At 47.4% G+C, this 20,585-nt stretch overlaps 1 protein-coding gene across 8 annotated transcripts in view; it reads left to right on the top strand.

Moving 5' to 3' along the window:
• The window catches only part of PITPNM2 (phosphatidylinositol transfer protein membrane associated 2), a 132,054-nt gene that overhangs the window by 99,600 nt on the left and 11,869 nt on the right, over nucleotides 1-20,585 (top strand). For 4 of the 8 annotated variants that reach the window (XM_051634139.1, XM_051634140.1, XM_051634138.1 and 1 more), the window contains 9 exons: nucleotides 2,951-3,195; nucleotides 3,671-3,860; nucleotides 4,841-4,960; nucleotides 5,323-5,534; nucleotides 9,109-9,284; nucleotides 9,678-9,848; nucleotides 12,443-12,592; nucleotides 17,282-17,446; nucleotides 19,247-19,450. In XM_051634139.1, coding sequence (XP_051490099.1) covers nucleotides 2,951-3,195; nucleotides 3,671-3,860; nucleotides 4,841-4,960; nucleotides 5,323-5,534; nucleotides 9,109-9,284; nucleotides 9,678-9,848; nucleotides 12,443-12,592; nucleotides 17,282-17,446; nucleotides 19,247-19,450 — 1,633 coding nt within the window. The remainder of the gene's footprint in view (nucleotides 1-2,950; nucleotides 3,196-3,670; nucleotides 3,861-4,840; nucleotides 4,961-5,322; nucleotides 5,535-9,108; nucleotides 9,285-9,677; nucleotides 9,849-12,442; nucleotides 12,593-17,281; nucleotides 17,447-19,246; nucleotides 19,451-20,585) is intronic. The other 4 variants (XM_051634142.1, XM_051634143.1, XM_051634144.1 and 1 more) reach the window with 4 other exon arrangements.

Here is a 20,585-nt window from a genome sequence, read left to right on the forward strand (position 1 = left end):
CTGTCCTGAACCAGCCATTGTGGACATGGGAGCAGGAGAAGTGTGTTTCCTCAGCATCAAAGGGCTGTGATACTCAAGGTGACAGAGCTGGGCTGTAGCCTCCTCTGCAGAGCTGCTCAGGGGTTTGTCTGGAAGCCAATTATGGCGTAGCATGGATAAAACAATAAATAGATAAGAACACCACCTTGGCTTCCTTGGCTTGCATATACAGGATTTTGCAATTCAGTGTCCTGGGGACATAGTGCAGCTGGGAGTGGCTGTACTCATCCTGCCCTTCAGGCAGGTGTGTCTGTGCTGTGATGTAGCTGCTTGCAGAGTGCCCAAGTTATGTCATGGTCTATAAAAGACCATGAGCAACATGGCTTTTTGTGTTACTCTGTGTGCCAGGTTTGGAAGTTCACAGTGGTTTGGCTTTTTCAGAATAGACTGAGAGCTCAAGGGTGATGGGGAAAGCAGGTGGCTGGGGTCAGGAAGGGTTCTAGCCACCTCAAGGTAAGCAAGTCACAGCCCTTAGATTTCTCTTAGAGCTCAAGATGGTGGGAGGAACTTGTTGTCTTCTTCAGAGAGCTGTACAAACTCAACTCCCTCTTGTTTCTGCTTAATTTTAGAAAAAGAGCAGACTTCAAAGTGAGATGAGAAAGGCAGTTATCTGTAGTTGTTCACAATCAGTCTGCTAAAGCAGTGTGAAATTCCTTGCAGTGATTTTCAGGTTAAGAGTCTCTATCACCAAAAGGTAGTTCAGGAATCAGGTGTCTTAAGAGACTCCAGATCTTACAAGAAAGTTGTAAATAGCCGCCTCCACCCCTAAACTAATCGGCAGTTGCTTGCATGTTCCCCACCTCCTTCAAGAGCAGAGGTTAATGAACTGAAAGAGAAAGGCGCCTCCAAATGACTGCTGATAAACCTCCGGATGGCCTGAGCTTGGTGACTCATGTTGTTCTCCAAATGAGCACTTAAAACATTTGTCTGAAAGCAAAGGTAGTGCTGAGATGCTGAGAGAGCTCCTCCTGTGCCTCCAGGCAGGCAAAAGTTCACCCTGCAGGCATTGTAAACTGGAATCAGAGAAGGCTGAAAGAGCAGGCATTAATACAGGGTAATGGTACTAAATAATTAAAGGCCATTCTTATGCAGGAGGTCTGGAAAATCTTTATTACAGACTGGGATGTGAATGTTAATACTTCTGGTGGGCTGTGTATTAAGACATGTTTTAACAGGATCTGGTAAAAATGAAAGGCAGTTGTTAGGTGGTTAATGTGTGCCTGGGCATGCTTCTCTCCCACCAGCAGCTTTGTCAGGGGCTTAGTCTCTGCTCAAAGGGCAACAGGCAACTAAAGGTGCTAAAATGAGAAGAATTTGCCAAATAGAACATACTGCTGCCCTCTGTCCCCTTTACACCCCTCCCAATGGCTATTTCTCCACAGGGAGTTGCCCAGAATGTTCTCAGGTGTTGTCTCTGCTAGCACAAGGGATAAGGTGCAGGAGGGAAGATCAGCACCTGCTTTCACATATCTCAGAGGTGTTGGGGTGGTGGGTTTAAGTCTGTATGTGAGCTGTAAGTTCTGAAAGCCCTGGCAGTGAACAGGTACTAAAAGTGGTTACTGGTCTGTTGCTAGACATGTGACCACTACAACCAGATGCTCTTGTACCTTCTCCAGGGTCATCAGGACTGGGCTTAAGCTGTTCTTGGCAGGGCACTCAATGCTTAACCCACTCTGGAGTTCCAATCCAATTCCCTTCTTCCCCCAAACTACGGTTTGTCTCTTTAGCCAAGGAATTGATTCAACATAATCAAAGGACCTGGAGAGCCAAAATCCAAACCTTTACTGTGTTCATGCAGCAGTCTCCAAGGCAGATGTTGGCCAGTCCTTGGGTCACAGGGTCTTGAAAGTTTTTTCTCTTCAGTTCCTCTTTTTCAGCAATACACTCAAATCTGAAGTCCTATTTATAACTTCTGTTGTAGGCAAGCATGCAATGACTGATTTCTTCCTACAACTTCTTTGCCAGTAACTTGCCACTTGCTGACCTATTTGATCTTGTTTGTTAATTTTGCTGAGTGTGTTTTACTGTCAGCTGCTGCAGCTGAGCTCAGCATCCCAACAGAGAGCAACACCCATCTTTTATTTCTTTATTTTTCCACCCTAATGCACACAAATAATGTCTTTGCTGCTGCTGTGTTTCACCTGGTTGCAATTTAATGCTTTTTTTCCTTCTTTTTTAGCTTCCAGGCATTCTTTCTGCTTAGGCCAGTCAGTTACCCTGAGGCTGGGTGTGCAGTTGTGCGTGCACGTGTGTAGGATACGAGACCTGGAAGGAGGAGTCAGGTTTTTGGCTGTTGTATCTAGGTGTATCTAAGGACCATTTCCATAAATTCAGCACTTTCCCTCTTGAAGGCAGTTTAGTTTCTTACCCAGGAACCTGCAGATAGTATGCTCAAACCTCATCCCTCCTGTGTTTAGAAAGCTGGTTTTCAGTCTACACTTACTCAGGATCAGTTTTAGGCTCTTTAGTGCTTGTCCCTCCACTGTCCTTTGACTTAAGTGCCTTTCTTCCCTCCATAGCTTTCTTTCCTCATTTCCACTGTGTTTGAGAGGAGGCATTTCACTCTCCTGTAGCTTTGCTAAGCAGACCAAGCTGAACTCTTCCAGTCTGTTCAGAAGGTCTTCATGCTTCTCATCCTTCTGTGGCTCTGCTCACACTGCAATTATCTTTGTGTGTCAATAGCCCAAACTCAATGTAGCCCAGGACTTGGTAACACGGCCAGTCTTGCTTCTGCTGGCAGTACCTTGCTTCCTAGATGGTTGTTTGCCTCCTCCTTGGTGGATAGAGCATGTGTTGTACACACCATGTGTGAGCTTGGTGGGGGAAGTAATAAAATGTGCATTAAATGCACTTGGGCCAATCTCTTTGCAAAATAAGCTTTTGTGCCGTGCTCTCTTCTCTGCCCACCTAGGATGAATCAGTGCAGCCATTATTGCAGCCAAGTAAAATCCATGTCCTCCTCTTGGTACTCCATGGAGGGAACATCCTGGACTCAGGAAGTGGTGACCAGAGCTCTAAGCAGGGGGATGTCAACACCATCACAACAGTGTTTGACACAGTGATGAGGGTGCATTACCCAGCTGCTCTCGGGCACATCGCCATCCGGCTCGTCCCCTGCCCAGCCATCTGCTCCGAAGCCTTTTCACTGGTGTCCAGGTAAGTTGATACTACTTTGTCACGAAGAGAAATATATCAGATTTCACTCTTCTGTTTTGTTTCTTTTCTTGCATCCCTGACATGTTCTGCAGGTAGTATGGAAAGCTCTGACCATGCTTTGAAAACGCACTTATTAATAGAGCAGCGAGGCATTCAGTCTCGATTTCGTACTTAGCTGCAGTGAATACAGTAATCATGCAGCAAGAGTTCTGAGATTGAGTTATTCTAATTAATCCAATAAATACTAAGGCTTTAATTCCTTGTCTGAGGCTTGTTCTATCAATGTAAGTATGTTGTCCTTGAAGATTTACGTTTGACAGGAGGAGAAGATTTATTAAGCTCTCACCCATTTACAGAGGAATGAATGGCCTTTCTATCTTAAGGCTTTTTCTGTTTAATGAACCACAGTCTGCAAATGGTTTTCCCTGCTCTGCATGTTAGGCTGAATATTTCCAACGTCTGCTTCCCTATCCAGCCTCAGCCCATACAGTTACGATGAAGGCTGCCTGTCCAACAGCCAGGATCACATTCCCCTTGCTGCACTCCCTCTGCTAGCAACATCCTCCCCGCAGTACCAGGAAGCCGTGGCCACAGTCATTGTCAGAGCCAACCAGGCCTACAGTGAGTTCATCAGATCCCAGGAGGGCATGTCATTCAATGGCCAGGTGAGCCAGCAGCTCTTTATAGCCACAATGAAAGGGAGAGCAAGTGAAGCAATTTCCTTCTGAAGCACTCTTTTCCATTAATCTCTCAGGAGGGATGGAAACATGACGGTGTTGAGCTGCAATAAGAAATTGTTGTGCTTCCATTTCTTCCTGAGAGAGATTATTGCTTTTGCTCTGTCTTGAACCTTTGGGATTCAAAGCAAAGTCTGAGCTTGTGTTTCAGAAATGAAGCTACAGAGCTGTGAAGTTAATAAATTTCCAGTGTGACACACCTTTCCAAATCAGGAATGCTAGCTTTGTTACTGAACATGATCTCTACTCCCATTGCAAATCAAGGCTGTTTAAGCATTCCTGTTTTTAAAGGACCTTCAGCAGCTTGTGCTGGAGTTGTCACAGAAGTGGGCTTCTTTTTTGAGATTGTGCAGCTTCTGCACCCCATAAAAGACCATAACTGAGCCTCACACCTCTCTGGTCCTGTGAGGCTTGAGCTGTTGGACCAGCTGTCACTTTGCAGTGCTGTAGTGTGATTTATCCAGCAGGAGCTCGTTCCCTGCCGGTGCTGTGCCTGGGAACCCAGACAGCCCTCTCCTACCCAGGGGTCTCAGTGCTTTATTGTGCTCAGTACCCTTGGAGGCAGGACAGCTTTATTTCCTCAGGGAGCAGAAGACAGGGAAGGTTTCCTGAAGTATCACAGCCAGCTGGCAAGGAGGGAATCAAGCTTGGTGTTCTGAGGCTGGAGTTAGCAGCAGGAAGAGTGTTCTGTGTAGCTTCTGTGGGCTGGTGGAGACAACCAGAGCACATCAGCTGTGTTAGCTAACAAGAGTCTGCAGGGTATGGGTGGACAGAATAGTTGGACTGATTAAAGCACTGGGCATCCTGTTGCTGCAGGTTCCAAAGGTATAATCCAGAACTCTGTTGTCTCTAAGTCAAAGGGCTTATTTATTTATTTCCTCTCCCCCTGCTTCTGTTGCCTGTTTCAGGTTTGCTTGGTAGGGGACTGTGTTGGAGGAATCCTGGGATTTGATGCCTTATGCTACAGCAATCAGACTGTGTCTGAGAGCCAGAACAGCAGTCGGCGAGGAAGTGTTGTGAGTGTGCAGGTAATGCTGGCTCCCAGGGCCTGCTGGGAATAGGGCTGCTGGCCACAGCACCTCTGGGGCCCCTGTTTTTAATAAGGATCCTTTCATGGAACAACAAAGACTTTTCCTTATCAATGACAAACGTGTGTCTTAAGGTGCCTGTGTGTCAGTTTGGATGTATTTGCTCTGAGCAGGGATGCTTCACCCTCCAATGTGAAGCATCACCCACACCCTTGGGAAGGGGTTTGGTCTGAGAGACTGTGTTGCCTTCAACTGGATCTTGGGGTAGATGGGGAAAGGAGGATGGAAGGAGAAGGTTGTAATGTGGGTGTGTTCCTGATTCAGCTGTCTAAAGTGCTAAATCTGAATGTTTGAAATCCCAGGATACTGATCTCCTCTCTCCTGGAATAACGGTGAACAACAGCTATTGTTCCAGTGGCTCTAATCTGGAAGCCAGCAGACACCTCAGCAGGAGCAACATTGATATTCCCCGTAGCAACGGAGAAGATCCAAAGAAGCAGCTGCCACGAAAAAGGAGTGATTCATCAACCTATGAATTGGACACGATAAAGCAGCACCAGGCCTTCCTTTCAAGGTAAGATTTTAAGGAACAGAACCAGCAGTATTCCAGAGATCAGTGCATCTGTGAAACTTTCACAGTGCTTTGTCATCCTGTGATAAGCAAGGTGGAGGTAAATGCTTAATTCTGATCAGTGGGTTATAGATTTCAGCATGGTGTATATACAAAAAAATGAACAGCTCTGTTGCTCAGTGGCAGTGGGAGAATCCAGCTGCTCTGCTGCTTCTGTGTGACAGTGGCAAGAAGCCCTTCATGCTGGTGCTTGACAGCCAGGGCAGTCAGGGAGCTGCCTTTCTTCTTGTGCTGTAATTGCAGGATGGAGGTCATGAAGCACATGTAGAAGTAGTGTGAGGGAAGGTGGTGAAGCAGAACTGGGAATCCAGTGTTGTGGTGATTCTGACATTGGTCATTTCAGATAGTTTTGGCCTGGTCCTTCCTTCTCCATCTCCAAAGGGTTGTGCTCCCAGCATGGAGTCCTTGGGGATCCCCAGCAAGGGCTCTTGGTGTTTAGAGGACTGATGGATTGGAACATCTTTACTTCTAGAGATTTAGATCTTTATAAATCTACCTGTAGACCTTGGGTCAAACACGAGTCTCTTCCCACAGCTCAAGAGCAAGATTCCCTCAGGGAAAGGGGCAGGTTGAAGCTGCTGTAGGAGCTCTCTTTGCATCTCTCCTACATCATCTCCTACAGCGCAGGGATTCACCTCTTCCCTCCTGTGTGACCAGAGGGTGTCACACCCGGACCCCTCCCTGAACACCCTTTTGGCATTTGCCACCAACTCATGGTTTTCCCAGATGAAAAACAAGCCCTGGTGTGAAGCAGCTTCCTGCAGGAGGTTGGCAGGGCAGCCAGGTTTTCCTCACGAGCTCACCAGCCGGGCAGCTTGGCAATCAGGGCCTTTCTGTCCAGGCTGATCCCAGATTTCAGTTTGTGCCAAAGACACTCATCTTTATTCATGGATCAGACCTACCCTCTTCCCTGGGATAATGCCCAGCAAGCCGGAGCAGCATCTGGAGATTACAGTCACACATTTATTTTTAAATTCAGTCCTTCTGCACAACTACATTATTTCTGGCTGTGCTGCACTTGTATTATTGTAAATGAGTTGATTTGCTTCTGAAATCCATAAGCTCTTGTTTAATTAATGCACACAGTACATCTGCTGCTTTTTAAAGGGAGAACAGGGCACTGTAGGTTGCTTGGAGCATGACGGATCCAGAGTCCCCCTTGGCTCTCATCTCTTTGATTGCTAAAAAGACTATAAAGCTCCCAGGGAAAGGAGAGAAGCTGCCCAGATTGCTTCGTGATAGCAATGTTCTTGTTCTCATCCGTGCCTCATGAAGGGATGTGTTGGAAAGATGGGTGGAATACATCAAAACCCCCTTGCACCCATCCTGCCCTGATGCATCTGCCATGGGGATAGTCTTTCCTTCTGTGTCCTCACGTGGATCCCAGGGCTGCATCCCTGCCCTCAGCCAAGCTGAGCACGTTCTGAATAACTCGCTGTTCCTGACGCGCCGCAAACTTAACGCATCGCAGCCTTGTCAGCTCAAGTAATTGTAGCTTCCCTGAAGGTGGCTTGTTTTCAAACGTGTTTCGGTGTTGGGTGTCGTGGCAGTGTGATCTCAGGGAAGCTCATTCACATCACAAGAATGGGAACACGCTCATTTCAGCTGTCACTGCTGGAACCTCCTGCTCCTCTTGCTTTTCACATCACTGTTTTGACTTCCCGTGATATCTGTGCCTGGCGTAAGGAAACTTGTCGTTCCCTGCACTTGGTAACCAGAATAGTACTGTGTGTGTGCAGCTTTAGAGAATACATGACAGTGGGGCAGGAGAAGAAGGGTTTTTAGCATCCTTTGGCAGTGGTGGGCAGCAGAGGTGCTGTCTCTGGGCTGGTGCATTATTTGCCAAAGCAGGAAAGCAAAGTCTGTGCAGAACCCATTTTCCTTTTCAAACGTGTGAGTATTTGCAGCTGCTCATGTATGGAGTGGAAGGAGGGTGTGTGAGCAGCTGCTCGGGTGCTACAGATGGTGGGGAGGGAGCAACCCTGTTTCCATGAGCAGAGCAGTGCTGGGCTGCCCCTGCAGGCAGCAGTGGCCTGGATGAGCACGTGTCACTGCATATGGGGACACGGCGAGTGCTGGTGACCACCCGGGGCTGGGACTTGTGGCCGTGGGGCTGGCAGGAGGCCGTTGCACTTGCATCATCCCTGACTCCAAGCTAGTAAACCTCTTACCCAACCCAACTGTTGTGGTATCCATTCATCCTACATATTTTATAGAACCTATTCAGATGCTTTATGAAGTGTTTGCAAACACCCTGGTAAGGCACTACTGGTACTCTTGTCTTCAGCTCTCCACTCCTAATTATAGTGACAATAACCCAGCAAGGCTGCTGGCTGAATCTGCAGAACCTGGACAGCAAAGGGAATTGCAGCTTATTGCCTATGGGTGGTAACAGTAGAATCTCAGAAACCCTTTTGTGAACCAGGTTATTAGTGTCACACATCTGTCATTTTACTGCCTAATCCCAGATACAGGCTGCAAAGCAGCACCTCTTCCTAACAGGAGGATGGATTCCTGGGATTCTCATCTAAGAGCTCCTACTGCTTCTTCTTCAGTGTCCAGGGGACGTGTGACTTCATATCTCAGTGTTAAATCTCTGTTGCCCAGCCTGCTCTGCACACAGGGTCAGTTTTACAAAGAGATTTGACACCTGAAGGGAGGGGAGGGAAGCTTGACGTGTTTTATAGCCTTGTGCCTTGTAATTAGTTACTTGCAGCTGTTGGGCTGAGGTTGAGAAGCAGTTTGGTAATAACTTGACAGCTGTGGCCTCATGGGCAAAAGAGAGGTGGGATAGTCCTGGGTGCATGATCAACACAAACTACCATATGGCCCCTGAGTTGATTGCCCCAAATTCCCATTCCCAGTGAAGACCGTACACATGCATGGAAGCTGTGGTGCAAACTTGGTGCACCAGGATAGTAAAAACCCTCTTGCAGATGCTGATTTTTCTTTTTCTCTCTCCTCTCCCATTTTCTTTTTCCTTTTCAATCCTATAACATTTGTCCAACCACTTCCACGAGGAAGGAATGGGTAAGCCCAGCTTTCTGTAGCATTTGAGAATAAGGTAGATGGAAGGAACTCAAATGTTGGCAACCAGAAAGCAGAGCAGTAACGTGTGTAATGGAGTGAGTTGCTGTAAGCCTGCTTTTTTTCCCCTGCTACTCTAGTAGTTCTGGCTTGTTGGTTATTTTGTCTTGCAAATGACTATCCTACTAGCCCCTGCCAAGATTTTGGCTCCTCAAAGCGAAACCGTTTTAAGGAAATAGGAGTGTGTACATTAACCCACTTGAAACTTGGATTTATACAGTCTAAATTATGCCAATGAAATGGGGTAATTGTTTGGGAGGGTGTTTTACTGGCCACTGAAACTAGAGTTCTGAGGCATGGTGGGTTGATTGTCACAGTTCCCTCACTAAAGAGATAGAAAATATATTCACTGTCAATCACTTATCTGGCCTTCAATGATGAAGAACCAGCATGAATAGAAATTTGACTTTATTTTCTGTTCTTGTCCCAGTTTACATTCTAGTGTGCTGAGAAACGACCCGGGATCCAGGCGATCTAGTAGCTCCACTATGTTGGATGGAGGAAATATCGGGAAGTTTGAATTTGAGGTCACTGACTTCTTCCTCTTTGGTTCACCCTTGGGTCTGGTTCTTGCACTGCGAAAAACTGTCATTCCAGCTCTTGACAGTAAGTCCTGATGAAACTGCTGTGCTCACCTAGGGGATGGTGTAAACACCTCCTGCTCCAAATCCAGTAACTTGATGAGACAAACTGGTAAAAACCAAATGTTTCTATCTAATATTTAAAGCACCATAAGGAAGCAGATCACTCTGTGCTCTAGCCGATACTGGTTACACAATTTGTTTGCAATGTACTTCCAAAGATTAAAAATACTGGGCAATTTTGGAGTCTATAAATATCATGATAAATTGTTTCAATTGACTAAACTGGAAGATGAGAGAGGTGATAAAACTATAGCACTTTTTAACCCAACAGTTGTGCTTTTCAGAAACATTTACAGTATTCTAACAAATAACCTTTTGATACTTGAGGATTTGTTTTTTCTTTCCATCTCTTTAGTCTTTCAGCTCAGACCAGCTTGTCAGCAGGTCTATAACCTGTTCCACCCTGCAGACCCATCAGCTTCACGCCTGGAGCCTCTTCTGGAGAGGAAGTTCTACCTTCTGCCCCCCTTTAATATTCCTCGTTACCAGAGGTTCCCACTGGGTGATGGCAATTCTGCTGTTCTGGGTAAGTCACTTTGGGTCCTTATTAGCTGTCTAAAGGGTTATGTCCACACTTTACATGAAATTATCAAAGCAATTGGGAATAACAAGAAAGAATAGCCTTATTCCTGATTTACCAGAAAAGTAGTTTTCTTCCAGCAAAATCAGTGCCTTGGGACTCATTTGCCCTTAACTTGTCACACAAAGGCCATCAGCTGCTGAGAATCATGATGTGGTGACCTCTCTGTGAAGGTCCCTCTTTTACACCCAAGCTGGTGCTTGAGGTTGGGACTGAATGAAACATGATTAACTTGGCTGAGTTTAGGACTTTGATGTTTGGAGAGACAGTGAAGACTGGAAGGAGCAGAGTCAACAGTGAGATAATGAGATGATTTACTTGGTTGCAACCCATGCTTTTTCATGGGACAGGCTGCTGCAGATCTGTGGCAGTGCCTTGCCCTTGTCACCTTGCCAGTGAGACACTTTGTCTTCCTAGGATTCCTCTGCCATCAGTGGCCTCACTTGCTCTACCCCAATTGCAGCAGTAACAAAGTCTGCCATGGCTGTGTGCATGCCCTGTTGTCTTTGGGTTGCATTTGAACCACCCGTGTCCTGCCCATGCCCTGCCTCAGCTCCCATTGCATCAGTGCTCTTGCAGTGGATCTGATGAATTAAATTCTATTCCCTGTCATCTTCACGTCACTTCTGTGCCCAGACTCTCATGGTCTGTTGCCATTTCAGTGCAGGCTGTCATTGCAAGGAGCTCTCAGGGAGGCTTTCCACTGTGCAGAGCTAAATTTGACCTTTCTGCTTCACCTAAAACTTTGGATCCCTGCAGGGTCAGGGCTTCGGGGCAGGAAGAGCAATTGCACCAAAATTTCCCCCTTGTTAGAGGTTGTTAGTCAATGGCTACCTAAAGCCAACATGGTAACTAAGAGTCACCACTTCAGACTAGCCTTAGGGCACACAAGAAATCACACAGGCAAACCAGAGTTAGAATATCAAAGCCACCACCTAGAAAGATTAGGATTTGGTGGCTGTTTTCTCCCCAGAGCTCTGGTAGCTTTCTGTTGGTTTCATATTTGAATGACAAGGAATATGTATCTAGAGCTGAATAATTCTGGTGCCACTCTGCATCACTTCTAAACTGGCAACACAAAGCAGTGGTCTCCATGTCAGCATCTTTAAAGATTGTTTTGTAATTGCTGAATCTGGAGGTCAGGTTTGTTAAATGAGCATAAACTAAATCCCTTGCTTAATAAAGAGAATAAAATACTTTCTGCAGGCCCCACTCACTTGTCAAATTTAGCCAAGATCTTGCTGCAACACTTTAAAAATGGATCCACCCACAATTACATTTGTACCCAGTCCAGTTACAATATCTCAGGGAATCTATAGCAACTTGAAAGGCACTTTGATTCTGGGGTGTGTTCTAGATATCAGCTGCAAGTGGCTTCTTAAAAAAAGAAATAAATTCTAACTGTCTTACCTTCTTGCTCCTAAATACATTTCAGATTCCCTGTTCTCACTGAAGCCAGAGGTAAAGGCCCTATTGACACTGAGCAACTTGTGTTCTGGTTGTCATTCTGTACAACAGCAGGGATCTGTTTCATCTGCTGTGCCTCCCTAGACCTTTGAGTTGACTGTGTCTAGAGACACACTCTGTAGTGGAGAGGAGTTAAACAGCAATTAACTGAGCTATGAGAAGGGTAGAGTGATTTCAAAACCCTCTCCAGGTTTGAGCCTTGTTACTTTATGAGTTGCTACTCTGCTGTGATGAATAAAACTGACAAAACAGCAGCTTTAAATTATCTTCTTGTGTAAGACAAAGCCTCTTCATTTGCTTATCATAAATTAACAGGCTATTCCTTTCCATTAAAGTCAAAATCTCAGTGTTGTGATTTACATGTCCCAGAAGGACTATTGTAACCATGATTTGCAAAGCCACCACTGAAGTTAGTAGGACTGTCACTGTAGGGCCCTCCAGAAAAGTTAATTACTGCTATAATTAAGTTAGTTATTTGGTGATCACGTAAACTTCAGATGCTCTGTACAAAAGCTTGTGCCCATGTCCCCAAGCAGATAGCTGGCTTCTTTAAATACACAATTCAAAAAGCCTCCTAGGCTTCTATTTTCCTCATTTTCCCATCTGTACTAACTGTTGGGTCCCCATTTCATTGCAACCAACTTGCAGAGTGAAATCAAATTTACATCCTTGCTTACTTCTGTGCTTTGCACTGTGTAGGCTGAGAGGCTGATCCAAGTAAGTCTCCCCTTAGAGTGTACTTTTTTTTCCATGTAGTAAAAAGATCTCTCTGGATCTGCTGGGTATTTATGGCTTTGGCTCATTGGAGAAGCTGGTTAAGAGGACTCCCTTTTCTTTTGTTGTTGAAATGCCATCGTTGTGCTCTCCTCTGCCACCAGTTAATCTCTGATGTGAGTCTTTTTGGAAAGTCACCCATGTTTTGTTTCTTTTACTCTATTAGAAGGTTGTCCTTTCATTGAAGACTCATAGTTGAAGTGCTCAGTTGTAACTGTATGTTAACACTTTGTGGCCACGTGTCTGTTGTTCTTTGTGCTTCTGTTTTGTTTTGTTTTTTTTTCCCCATCTGCTTCTAGTTGAGACAATCCAGAACAATCCCATCCTCCTCATGGAAAGTAGCCCTCTGGGTGCTCTCCAGCAGCAGGACAGCTTCATGGAAACAAGTATCCCTGTTCCTGTACTGAATTGGCAAGATGTTTCCAATAAAAGTGCTGGTTTTGCTGAGTGTGTGTAATCTACACTTTTGTATTGTCTATGGTGTTGGGTACTTGGGGTGCTTTTTGGAGATCATACTGTTGCCTCCTGGAGTTGAAATCTTCACGCTGTGTCTCAGGCTGTGCCACAGGAAATAACTACTTGGGATCAGACTTGGATATACCTGGTCTGTGAGACCCAGCATGCAAAGGATGAGGTGGGATTACAAGCTCTGTCCTCTGCTGCCACATACTTGTATTTTTTTCCAGCTGCGGTGTCTTTGGCACAGAAGGGCAGAGTCCCAGGGTGGCCCTGCTGGTGCTGTGTGCCCCATGCTCAGGACCCCTGGGCACAGGCTGGGTGTCTCCCAGCAGCCAGCCACGCTGCACGGTGGCCACAAGGCTCACTAGTGTCTGCATCAGACCAGAGTTTGTCCAGTTGACTCTTTGATTTTTTGGACACTCCTTGTGGCTCTGCTGAGTACAGTGACTGAGGCTTTCAGCCCCTGAGGTGGATATATACGTGTTGGCTTTTGAAAATTGATTTCTTGACTTCTGCCTTAAAAAGCAAAGTTTGGTGCATTTGTTTTGCCTTCTTTTCCATCGCCCGTGCTGCATGGCCTCCGTTATTCTGGTTCTGCCTGGTGCTGCATCTGTGATTTTAATGAGACTTGACTTTGGTTTAGCTTTTTCTGCCCCATGTGTCTTGCTTGCCCATTCTCACCCCTTTTCCAGTGTTTTGCATTGGAGCTTGGCTCTTCTGCCCTGCTGTTGTCAACAACCCGACCCTTGCTGTTCATGAGCAGCCCAGTACGTTCTGTGGTCATACAGGATGGCAACATCTCAGGCTGTTCAGCCAGTCTCTCCCTTTGTCTTTTGAAGATGCAGATGATTTTTTAGGAATGCAGTTGTCCTGTTGCCTGTGCTGTGATGAGCTGTAACAAAGCAGAGGGAAAGGATATGGCACTATTAATTAGTCCCTTTTGAGGCCACTGATGAAATGCCATTTAGCTGTCATCTGATATTTCCTGCTGTCAGGACAGAGCTTTTAGAAGCTTCTCTGCTCTTTACCTTTTGTGTCAAGAACACAGTGTGACCAAGCAGTGCTTGGCTTGACTGTTCCAAGTGCTGAATCCCAGTTCACCCACTGGCCTGCAGGTAGTTTCCAGAATCATAAAAACTTACAGCAGAAATGTGTGTTGCTCTTGATCTCAGGGTAGCAGCTGTGGAGTGCCCAGCACTGATCAGTGACTCCAGCGCAAGCAGGATCTGGCCCATGCTGAGCCAGCTGGCTGGCTCTTCTGGGGTTTTTTAATATTTTTTTTAAATTTAAATTTGTAGATTTTTTTAAAAAATTCTTTTCAGTATTTCCCATTTTGGTGCCTGCAAAAAGAGCACAAATTGAAATCTACCCCACAGGTACCCCAGGGACTGAACTTGGTGCCAGTAGTTCAGTGGGAGGGTGGCCCAGTGCTGCTCACCTAGTGAGAAACAATTAGTGACAACATTGACAAACAAGTCCAGAAATAAAAAGGGACAACACTGAAATGATTGTTACAGATCCTTAGGTGGACCAAAAAAAGTGGTTTTGCTTTTCTGTCACCCTTTGTGGAGGTGCAGTTAATGAGTTGCACTGGCTGACGTGTTTGTGCTGCAGTTGGAGCAGCAGCAGGTCCTTTACTGGGAGAGAGGGTGCTGAGGGCACCCTTAGCATCTCTCCTCTTCCTGAAGCTTCCATGTCCTGATAAAGTTTCAGGCATGGTGCAAAGTACACTTCAGCACAGTAAGCCCAGGGCACCTTTGTCCTTATCTAAGTGACCAAAAGGAGCAGCTAATCCTGATGAAAGTCTTCCTACTGCTGGTCCTGGTCCAGCTATCTGACATCACCCTGGGCTGGAAGTGCTTGCCTGGGAAACCTCCCCAGGATTGTCAGGAGCTGAGCTGTGGCTGGGGATGCCACCTCTGCAGTGCAGAAGACGTGGCCCTTCTGGAGCAGCAGTGGCTGCAGGTGTTGGGATCAGGCAGTGCTGGTCTCACAGCAGCTGCCACGTCCCACCCTGGTCACCTCACTCCCCAGGAAAGCCCCCTTGGCAGTGCTGCACAGGGATTTGGTGAAATGAATACAAGGAGTTTAGGAAATACCTTACTAGGGTTGTTTTTTTCTGCAAGTCAAGTCCTAGGGTTGCACCTGGAAGTCGCTGTCACTGCAGTTTTGGGCTTGAGGAAGCTTGGCTGAAGGGGCAGTAATGCATAAAACAGGTTATCTGTCCAAGGCTTCATGCCCTGCCTTTTCCTGGCCCTTTTTTTTTTTCTTAGAAACTGCCGTTTTTCAGTGACAGAGGTTGTGTGGCTTGGGAAAAGGGATAAACCAGAGAGCAGCCCGAGTGGGCTGGGGCAGGGGAGCTGCTGCCAGCAGTTCAGCAACACTAGAGCAGTTCAGGCTTTCCTAGGTGTGAGAGTTACTCCTCTGGTGGCACTAGCTGGGAAGATGCAGGAAGGACTGTTGAGGCTGGTTTTTTGCTTCAAACTCACCATATTCAACAATTCCCCAGTCAGGCCCAGGAAAGTGAGATTGGCTAGAAAGAGCCAGCCCAAAATATCACTGTTTCTGCCTTTATTCACTTTCTGCTTTCTGGGCTCTCAAATTAGGAGATAAAATTCAGGCAGATAGAAGGGAAGACATGGTAATGGAGCCAGAGCTGTGATCAACCCAGGCAGCACCACATTTGGCCCAGCCTTTTCTCCTGGGTGGCATTGCTGTAACACACTTCAGCGTGTCTTCCTGCTGCTTCCTAATTCAAACCACAGATGTTTATATTTAAGGGAGAGCAAGAAGTTCAGGCTTCGCTGGTAGGTGTTAGTTAAACCTGAACCTGGCATTTTTCCTAGTCCAAATAAAGCCAAACCTCTCCTTGCATCTGACCAAGCTGATGGCCACCATCAGTGTTACAGCTGAGTTGGGCACCCGTTTGATGTGACACGAGGACTTAAGTGCAGATGGATCTCACAGTCTGTATAAACAAGGAAAAGAGAGGAAAGAGTAACCCAGGAAGAGATGAGGGGGTTGTCCCAGGTCATGCAGTGATGGGAATGAGATGCTTTACCCTTGAGACCTTTGTGAGGTTGAATGCAGGTCCTGGTTTGGCTCATGTTCCCCGAGTCCAGCTTCTGCTTGAATTGTGTCTCCTGCTTGTGCTGGTGCTTTCTGCAGCAAGAAAGCCATGCTGAGCTGGTGGGGCTGGCTGGGTTGCAGATACTGGTAGCAGCCTTGAGAGCCAGCAGCTCAAAGCAAGGTGAAAAGAGGAGGAATGTGCTGAGGTAGTGATGCTGGTGATGGTCTTTCAGTCACGGCGTGGGCAGTGTGTGCAGCTCATCAGCAGGTCAGGCTCCTGCCAGGGCTCAGATCTTGCAGTCCACAAAGCTTTTACACAGAGCAGCTTGTGGCCTGATTTTCCCCGCAGAGAACAGAACTCTTTTACCAACACTTAGCTTACACATTCTGTGCTCCATGCATTCCCTTGCCCTCCACTGCAGCGGGATTGGTGTGGGCACAGACACTGCTGCTGTGAACTGAGACACTGGAGGGAGCAAATCAGTAGCCCCAGGCAAAAAAAGATCAATATTAAAATAAACCAGATGCCAAAACAAAGCCCTGTGTCAGCTGCATACTGGGATGAAATCCAAGGATATCTGACCTGGCTGAAATAGGCAGAGGGTGCTGGTGTGTGGGAGGAGTGCACTTGTGTTCCCCGAGGCATGTTCTGCTTGGCTGGGCACAAACCTGTGCCCTGATACCTGGGAAGAACGTTGAGATGCTGCTCCCCAGGCACAGCAGAGATGGGCAATGTTAAAATGATAGTAAGCAGCCAGTCCTGAACATACTAGTCTTGTTTCCTTCCAAAACATGTCTAAGGTCCGTGTGAGCATGACTTTTAAGTCCTCCTTTTCTGTATTTATGTACTAAAGGGTTAGGCCACACTTGGTAAACCTCAGGTTGGGATCTAAAAATCCAGCCTTGCATGTTGTACAAAAGAAGCTCTGTTTTCACAGAGACTGAGGGCTCCCTGGTCCGCCAACACCGATTGGAGATGTAAGTGCTCAGCACCAGACTCCTTTCTTTCAGTAGCCCTTTAGTTTAACAAGTGTTGGCTGTGTCCATTAGCAATGAAATACAAGTTCAAATGTAGTCCCTGCCAGGCATGAAAATGTTTTATTTTCTTCTTCTTTTTTTTTTTTGCATTACTGCTTCTATCTTGGAGATGCTCATTTAAGTCTAAACGTTTCAAGAAAACAAATAATCCCCTTTAAGGTTGTTTCTTGTCCTTCTTACCTTGGTTATTTGGTTTCGATGTGAGTATATCGAATTGTGTATGTTCACATCTGTGCATATGACACATGCTTCTGTTATTGCTGCTTGAACAAGTCTGCCTGGATTTTTCTTTGGGGTTTTGGATTTGGTTTTTGAGCTACTTATTTTGCTTTGCTCAATCAAAGGCTGCTCCTCCAGCCACCTCTCTCTGCCTGCTGTGGTGTTTGCTTTCTTTTCAAACCAGAGCTCCCATGAAATGTTGGGTTGTGGTGATTTTTCTTTTTCATTCCAATCCGTTCTGAAAGGCTTTTGCACCTCCCAGCCTTGTTTGCCTCCTTCCTCCCCTCGAGTTCATCTTGCCCAGCCTCTGTCTGTTGGTCTAATATTTTGATTTCCCTGTTTCAACTTTGTAGCAGATGTTGTTCAGTCTCATGGTGCCGTCTTCATGGAAAACGCGTCCCTGTCCACCCCCATTTCAGCCCCTCAGTTCAGGGGCTTCCGGAGAGCCAGTGAGATCAGCATTGCCAGCCAGGTCTCAGGAATGGCAGACAGTTACACTGCTTCCAACATAGCCAACAGTAAGTGTTCCACCTCCCCCAGGCTGCCCCTCGTTGCCGCACCGCTCCCCCGGCGCCACGCACCGGGCCGCAGCCACGCCGCGTCTGTCTGTCCGTCTGTCTGCACTTCTGCTGCCCAGTAATGACCAGAAGATGCCAGTTATTCCGCCGTCACCCAGTTTGGTCACACTCAGTGCTGCATGTTCCCATATCTGCTGGAGGAACAGATGTTATATTTGATGATGATACAGGGCCTCCCCCCTCCCCCCCGCGCTGTGCTGTGCATGCTGGACCCTGCTGGTGAGAAATTGTTCAAAAAATTACAACAATGATAAGAGTAATTGAGCACTCTGAGCACCATTTGGCTGCTGTGCCTGGTAGGGGTTAATCCAAAGGGGTGTTTCTGTGCTGTCCTCAGTAAGCTGTGCAGAACTGGCAGGGACCAGGCTGATAGTGCAGGATGTGGCTGGATGCAGGGCACTTAAACGTCGTCCATAAAAACGGGGATGAGGAAGGCCTGCTGCAGTGCTGAAAGGGGAGAGCAGGTTTGGGTTATTTATTACTTTTGTGTTAGAAATTCAGCTCTTCTGTAGCCCACAGGGCAGCTCAGAGAGTCAGCCAGTTACCACCCATATCCCAGAGCCAAATGAGAGCAAGAGCCTTTGTTAACGGTTCAGCCCCTTCTTCGTTTCCCTGAGGTGTGAGATTCACAGTCCATGTCCTCAGGGACCTCTGATAAATCTGACCAAAAAAGGCTGAAAACAAAGCAAATTTAAAAATTAAAAAAAACCCCAAAACCAGCCCAAACTCTTGTCCCAGAAGGTGGCAGAAATGTAGAGATACTCTATTCCTGGCACATTAGACTACAGGCCTATGAACGACTCGCTTCATAATTAATTGCTGAAGTTAATAACGCTCCCTGAGGCAAGTGGTAGTTGCTGAAGGTCCATGGGCACCAGTCAGGGGCTGCTGTAACATCTTGCCTGTCTGAGGCAACGTTCAGCAGCAGGAATAAGCTGCCTGTGCTCTTAGAAACAAGGTTTTCTTTCCCAAAGCACATCCGAGAGCTGGCGCCGCGCTCCCCTGTGCGTTCCTGTCCGTGTCCCGCTGCGACACCTCGCCAAGAGCTTGCTAAATATTCTTCTGCTTGGGAAGAAGGCTCCTTGGGGGGGAAGGTGTTGGTTTTGTGCTGGTTGTGCACCCAAGGGTGGCTGGGTGTCAGGGTGGGAGGCAGGGAGAGGTGGTTGATCCTGATGAAGTGTGTGCGCTGGGGCGATGCCAGCGCAGGAGGGCTCCTGCCTCGGCCGGCTGACGGCAGGATCAGGCCCACGCAACACTTGCCTCTCTTTGCTTCCCCCCACCCCGGTTCTCCCTGATTATTTTGCTTCTGGTTTGTGTTATTTATTCCTCCATGCACTTCACAGCCATCCAAACCTGTTCCTGAGGTAGGAGAGGAAGCATCCAGCGCCAGTGTGGGCTGCAAACCCATCCTGACCCCACGTGCAGCCCCTTCCTCCACCTCTGGAGCACCAGCCTGTCCTCTGGGCCCTGGCTCTGGCTTTGCAGCCCTTGGGCTTGACCTCCTGAGCCCAGTGGTGACGTGAGGCCATGGCTGAGGGTTGGATGTGGTCCATGCTTATCCTGCAGGGAGAGCCAGAGGAGGTCTAGAGGGGCACGGCAGAACCGTGGCTCCCTCCCAAGGGTGCAGCTTTCCTTGAACTGCCAGTTCCTGGAGGACAAAGCCCCTCTTGCCTGTGGCATGTGTGTGCCATAATAATAAGTGTGTTTTCTGCTTCTTTTCTATTTTATTTTTCATTTTAGAAACCAAACAGCACCTTAATCATTGTAGAGGGTTTAGCCTTCTGTCCCAACTTGCCCTCCCTCACAAATCCCCTACCCAAACCTCGTCCAAGAGACGTAGGCAGCGTAAACATGAAATCCCTTTGAAGGGAAGAAAGCTCAAAGGGCCCTGGAGTCAGGCTGCAGACACTGCCCTTCGGATACCCGACCTGGACATCAAGACAGGTATTCTGGAGAGATCCACTCCAGTCAACCTCCTCTCTCCTTCACAGAACTTGACAGCAACTTCTGCACTTTCACTGGGGCACTTGCAATTTCTGATGGCATTTTAACAAGTATTTCTGTCACTTTGCTCCAAAGATTGATCATAACACACCTAACAACTTGGCAAGAGCAGGAGTTCTTCTGGGCAGAGCTGTGGGGACAATGCTTCTGCCTCCACCACTGTCTTTTGAGCATGGAAGAGTAAATCCTGGCCGCTTTCTGCAAAGAATCTGGGATTACCCAAGCTGGGGACTTGTATGAGAGATGAAAGGTTGGAACACAACCAGGAGCTGCCAGTTTGGAGGACAGGGAGTCAGAAATGGCTGCGAGGAGGTGCCTGTGTGCTCTGGAAAAGCCACGCTGATCTGTCAACACCCTCCTCCTCCTTCCCATGGCTCTTCAGAAAAGCAAGGGCCGTTAGGATGAGGGTGGGTCCATTTTTTCAGTTCAGCATCTGTGTTCATCACCAACAGGAGGGGTTTGTTGGATCATACCTTATGTCTGGCAACTTTCCGGGAAGTCTGTAAATAGAGAACATTGTCACAGAGAAAAACCAAGTTTGAGAAAGCCCTGGTCAAAGCTCCAGCTTGTAACCTGCATGCCACTGCAGCTTCTCCTGTTGCTCTCTTTATCTGATCCATCTTCTCTTTCCATGGCTGCTTTTCCAGGCCGGAGCGTGTAGGGGTTGAGGACTCCTCACTTCTGGGAAAGCAGACCACATCTTTGGGGTGGGGGGCTTTGGGCTGAGACCTGCTCATTCCTGGGGTGTGGGAAAGGATGTGTGTGTGGGCAGAGTTCAGGGCAGTGCTGAAGGGTGGTGGTGCCCCAGGGATGAGTGGTGGCTGTTGGACACTCGTGAATTGTTGGCTCCTCAAGGGAGAAGCTCTTCTGCGTGTCTCTAACCTTGCCCACCCAAAATCCCAGTGTATGTTTCAGCTCCCTGTGTGATGAAGTCTCAGTGCTCCCAGATACTGGCCACTGCAGAGGCTGTGGTTCTGGGGAAGCTGGGCTGGATGTCTCTGTTGCCTGCAGCATGGTAGCCTGGGAGGGCAACAGAGGCTTGTTGGAGACTGCCAGTCCCAGCAGCATGTGCTGT

The sequence above is a fragment of the Apus apus genome, chromosome 16 (assembly GCF_020740795.1).
Source record: "Apus apus isolate bApuApu2 chromosome 16, bApuApu2.pri.cur, whole genome shotgun sequence".
Lineage (NCBI taxonomy): Eukaryota > Metazoa > Chordata > Aves > Apodiformes > Apodidae > Apus > Apus apus.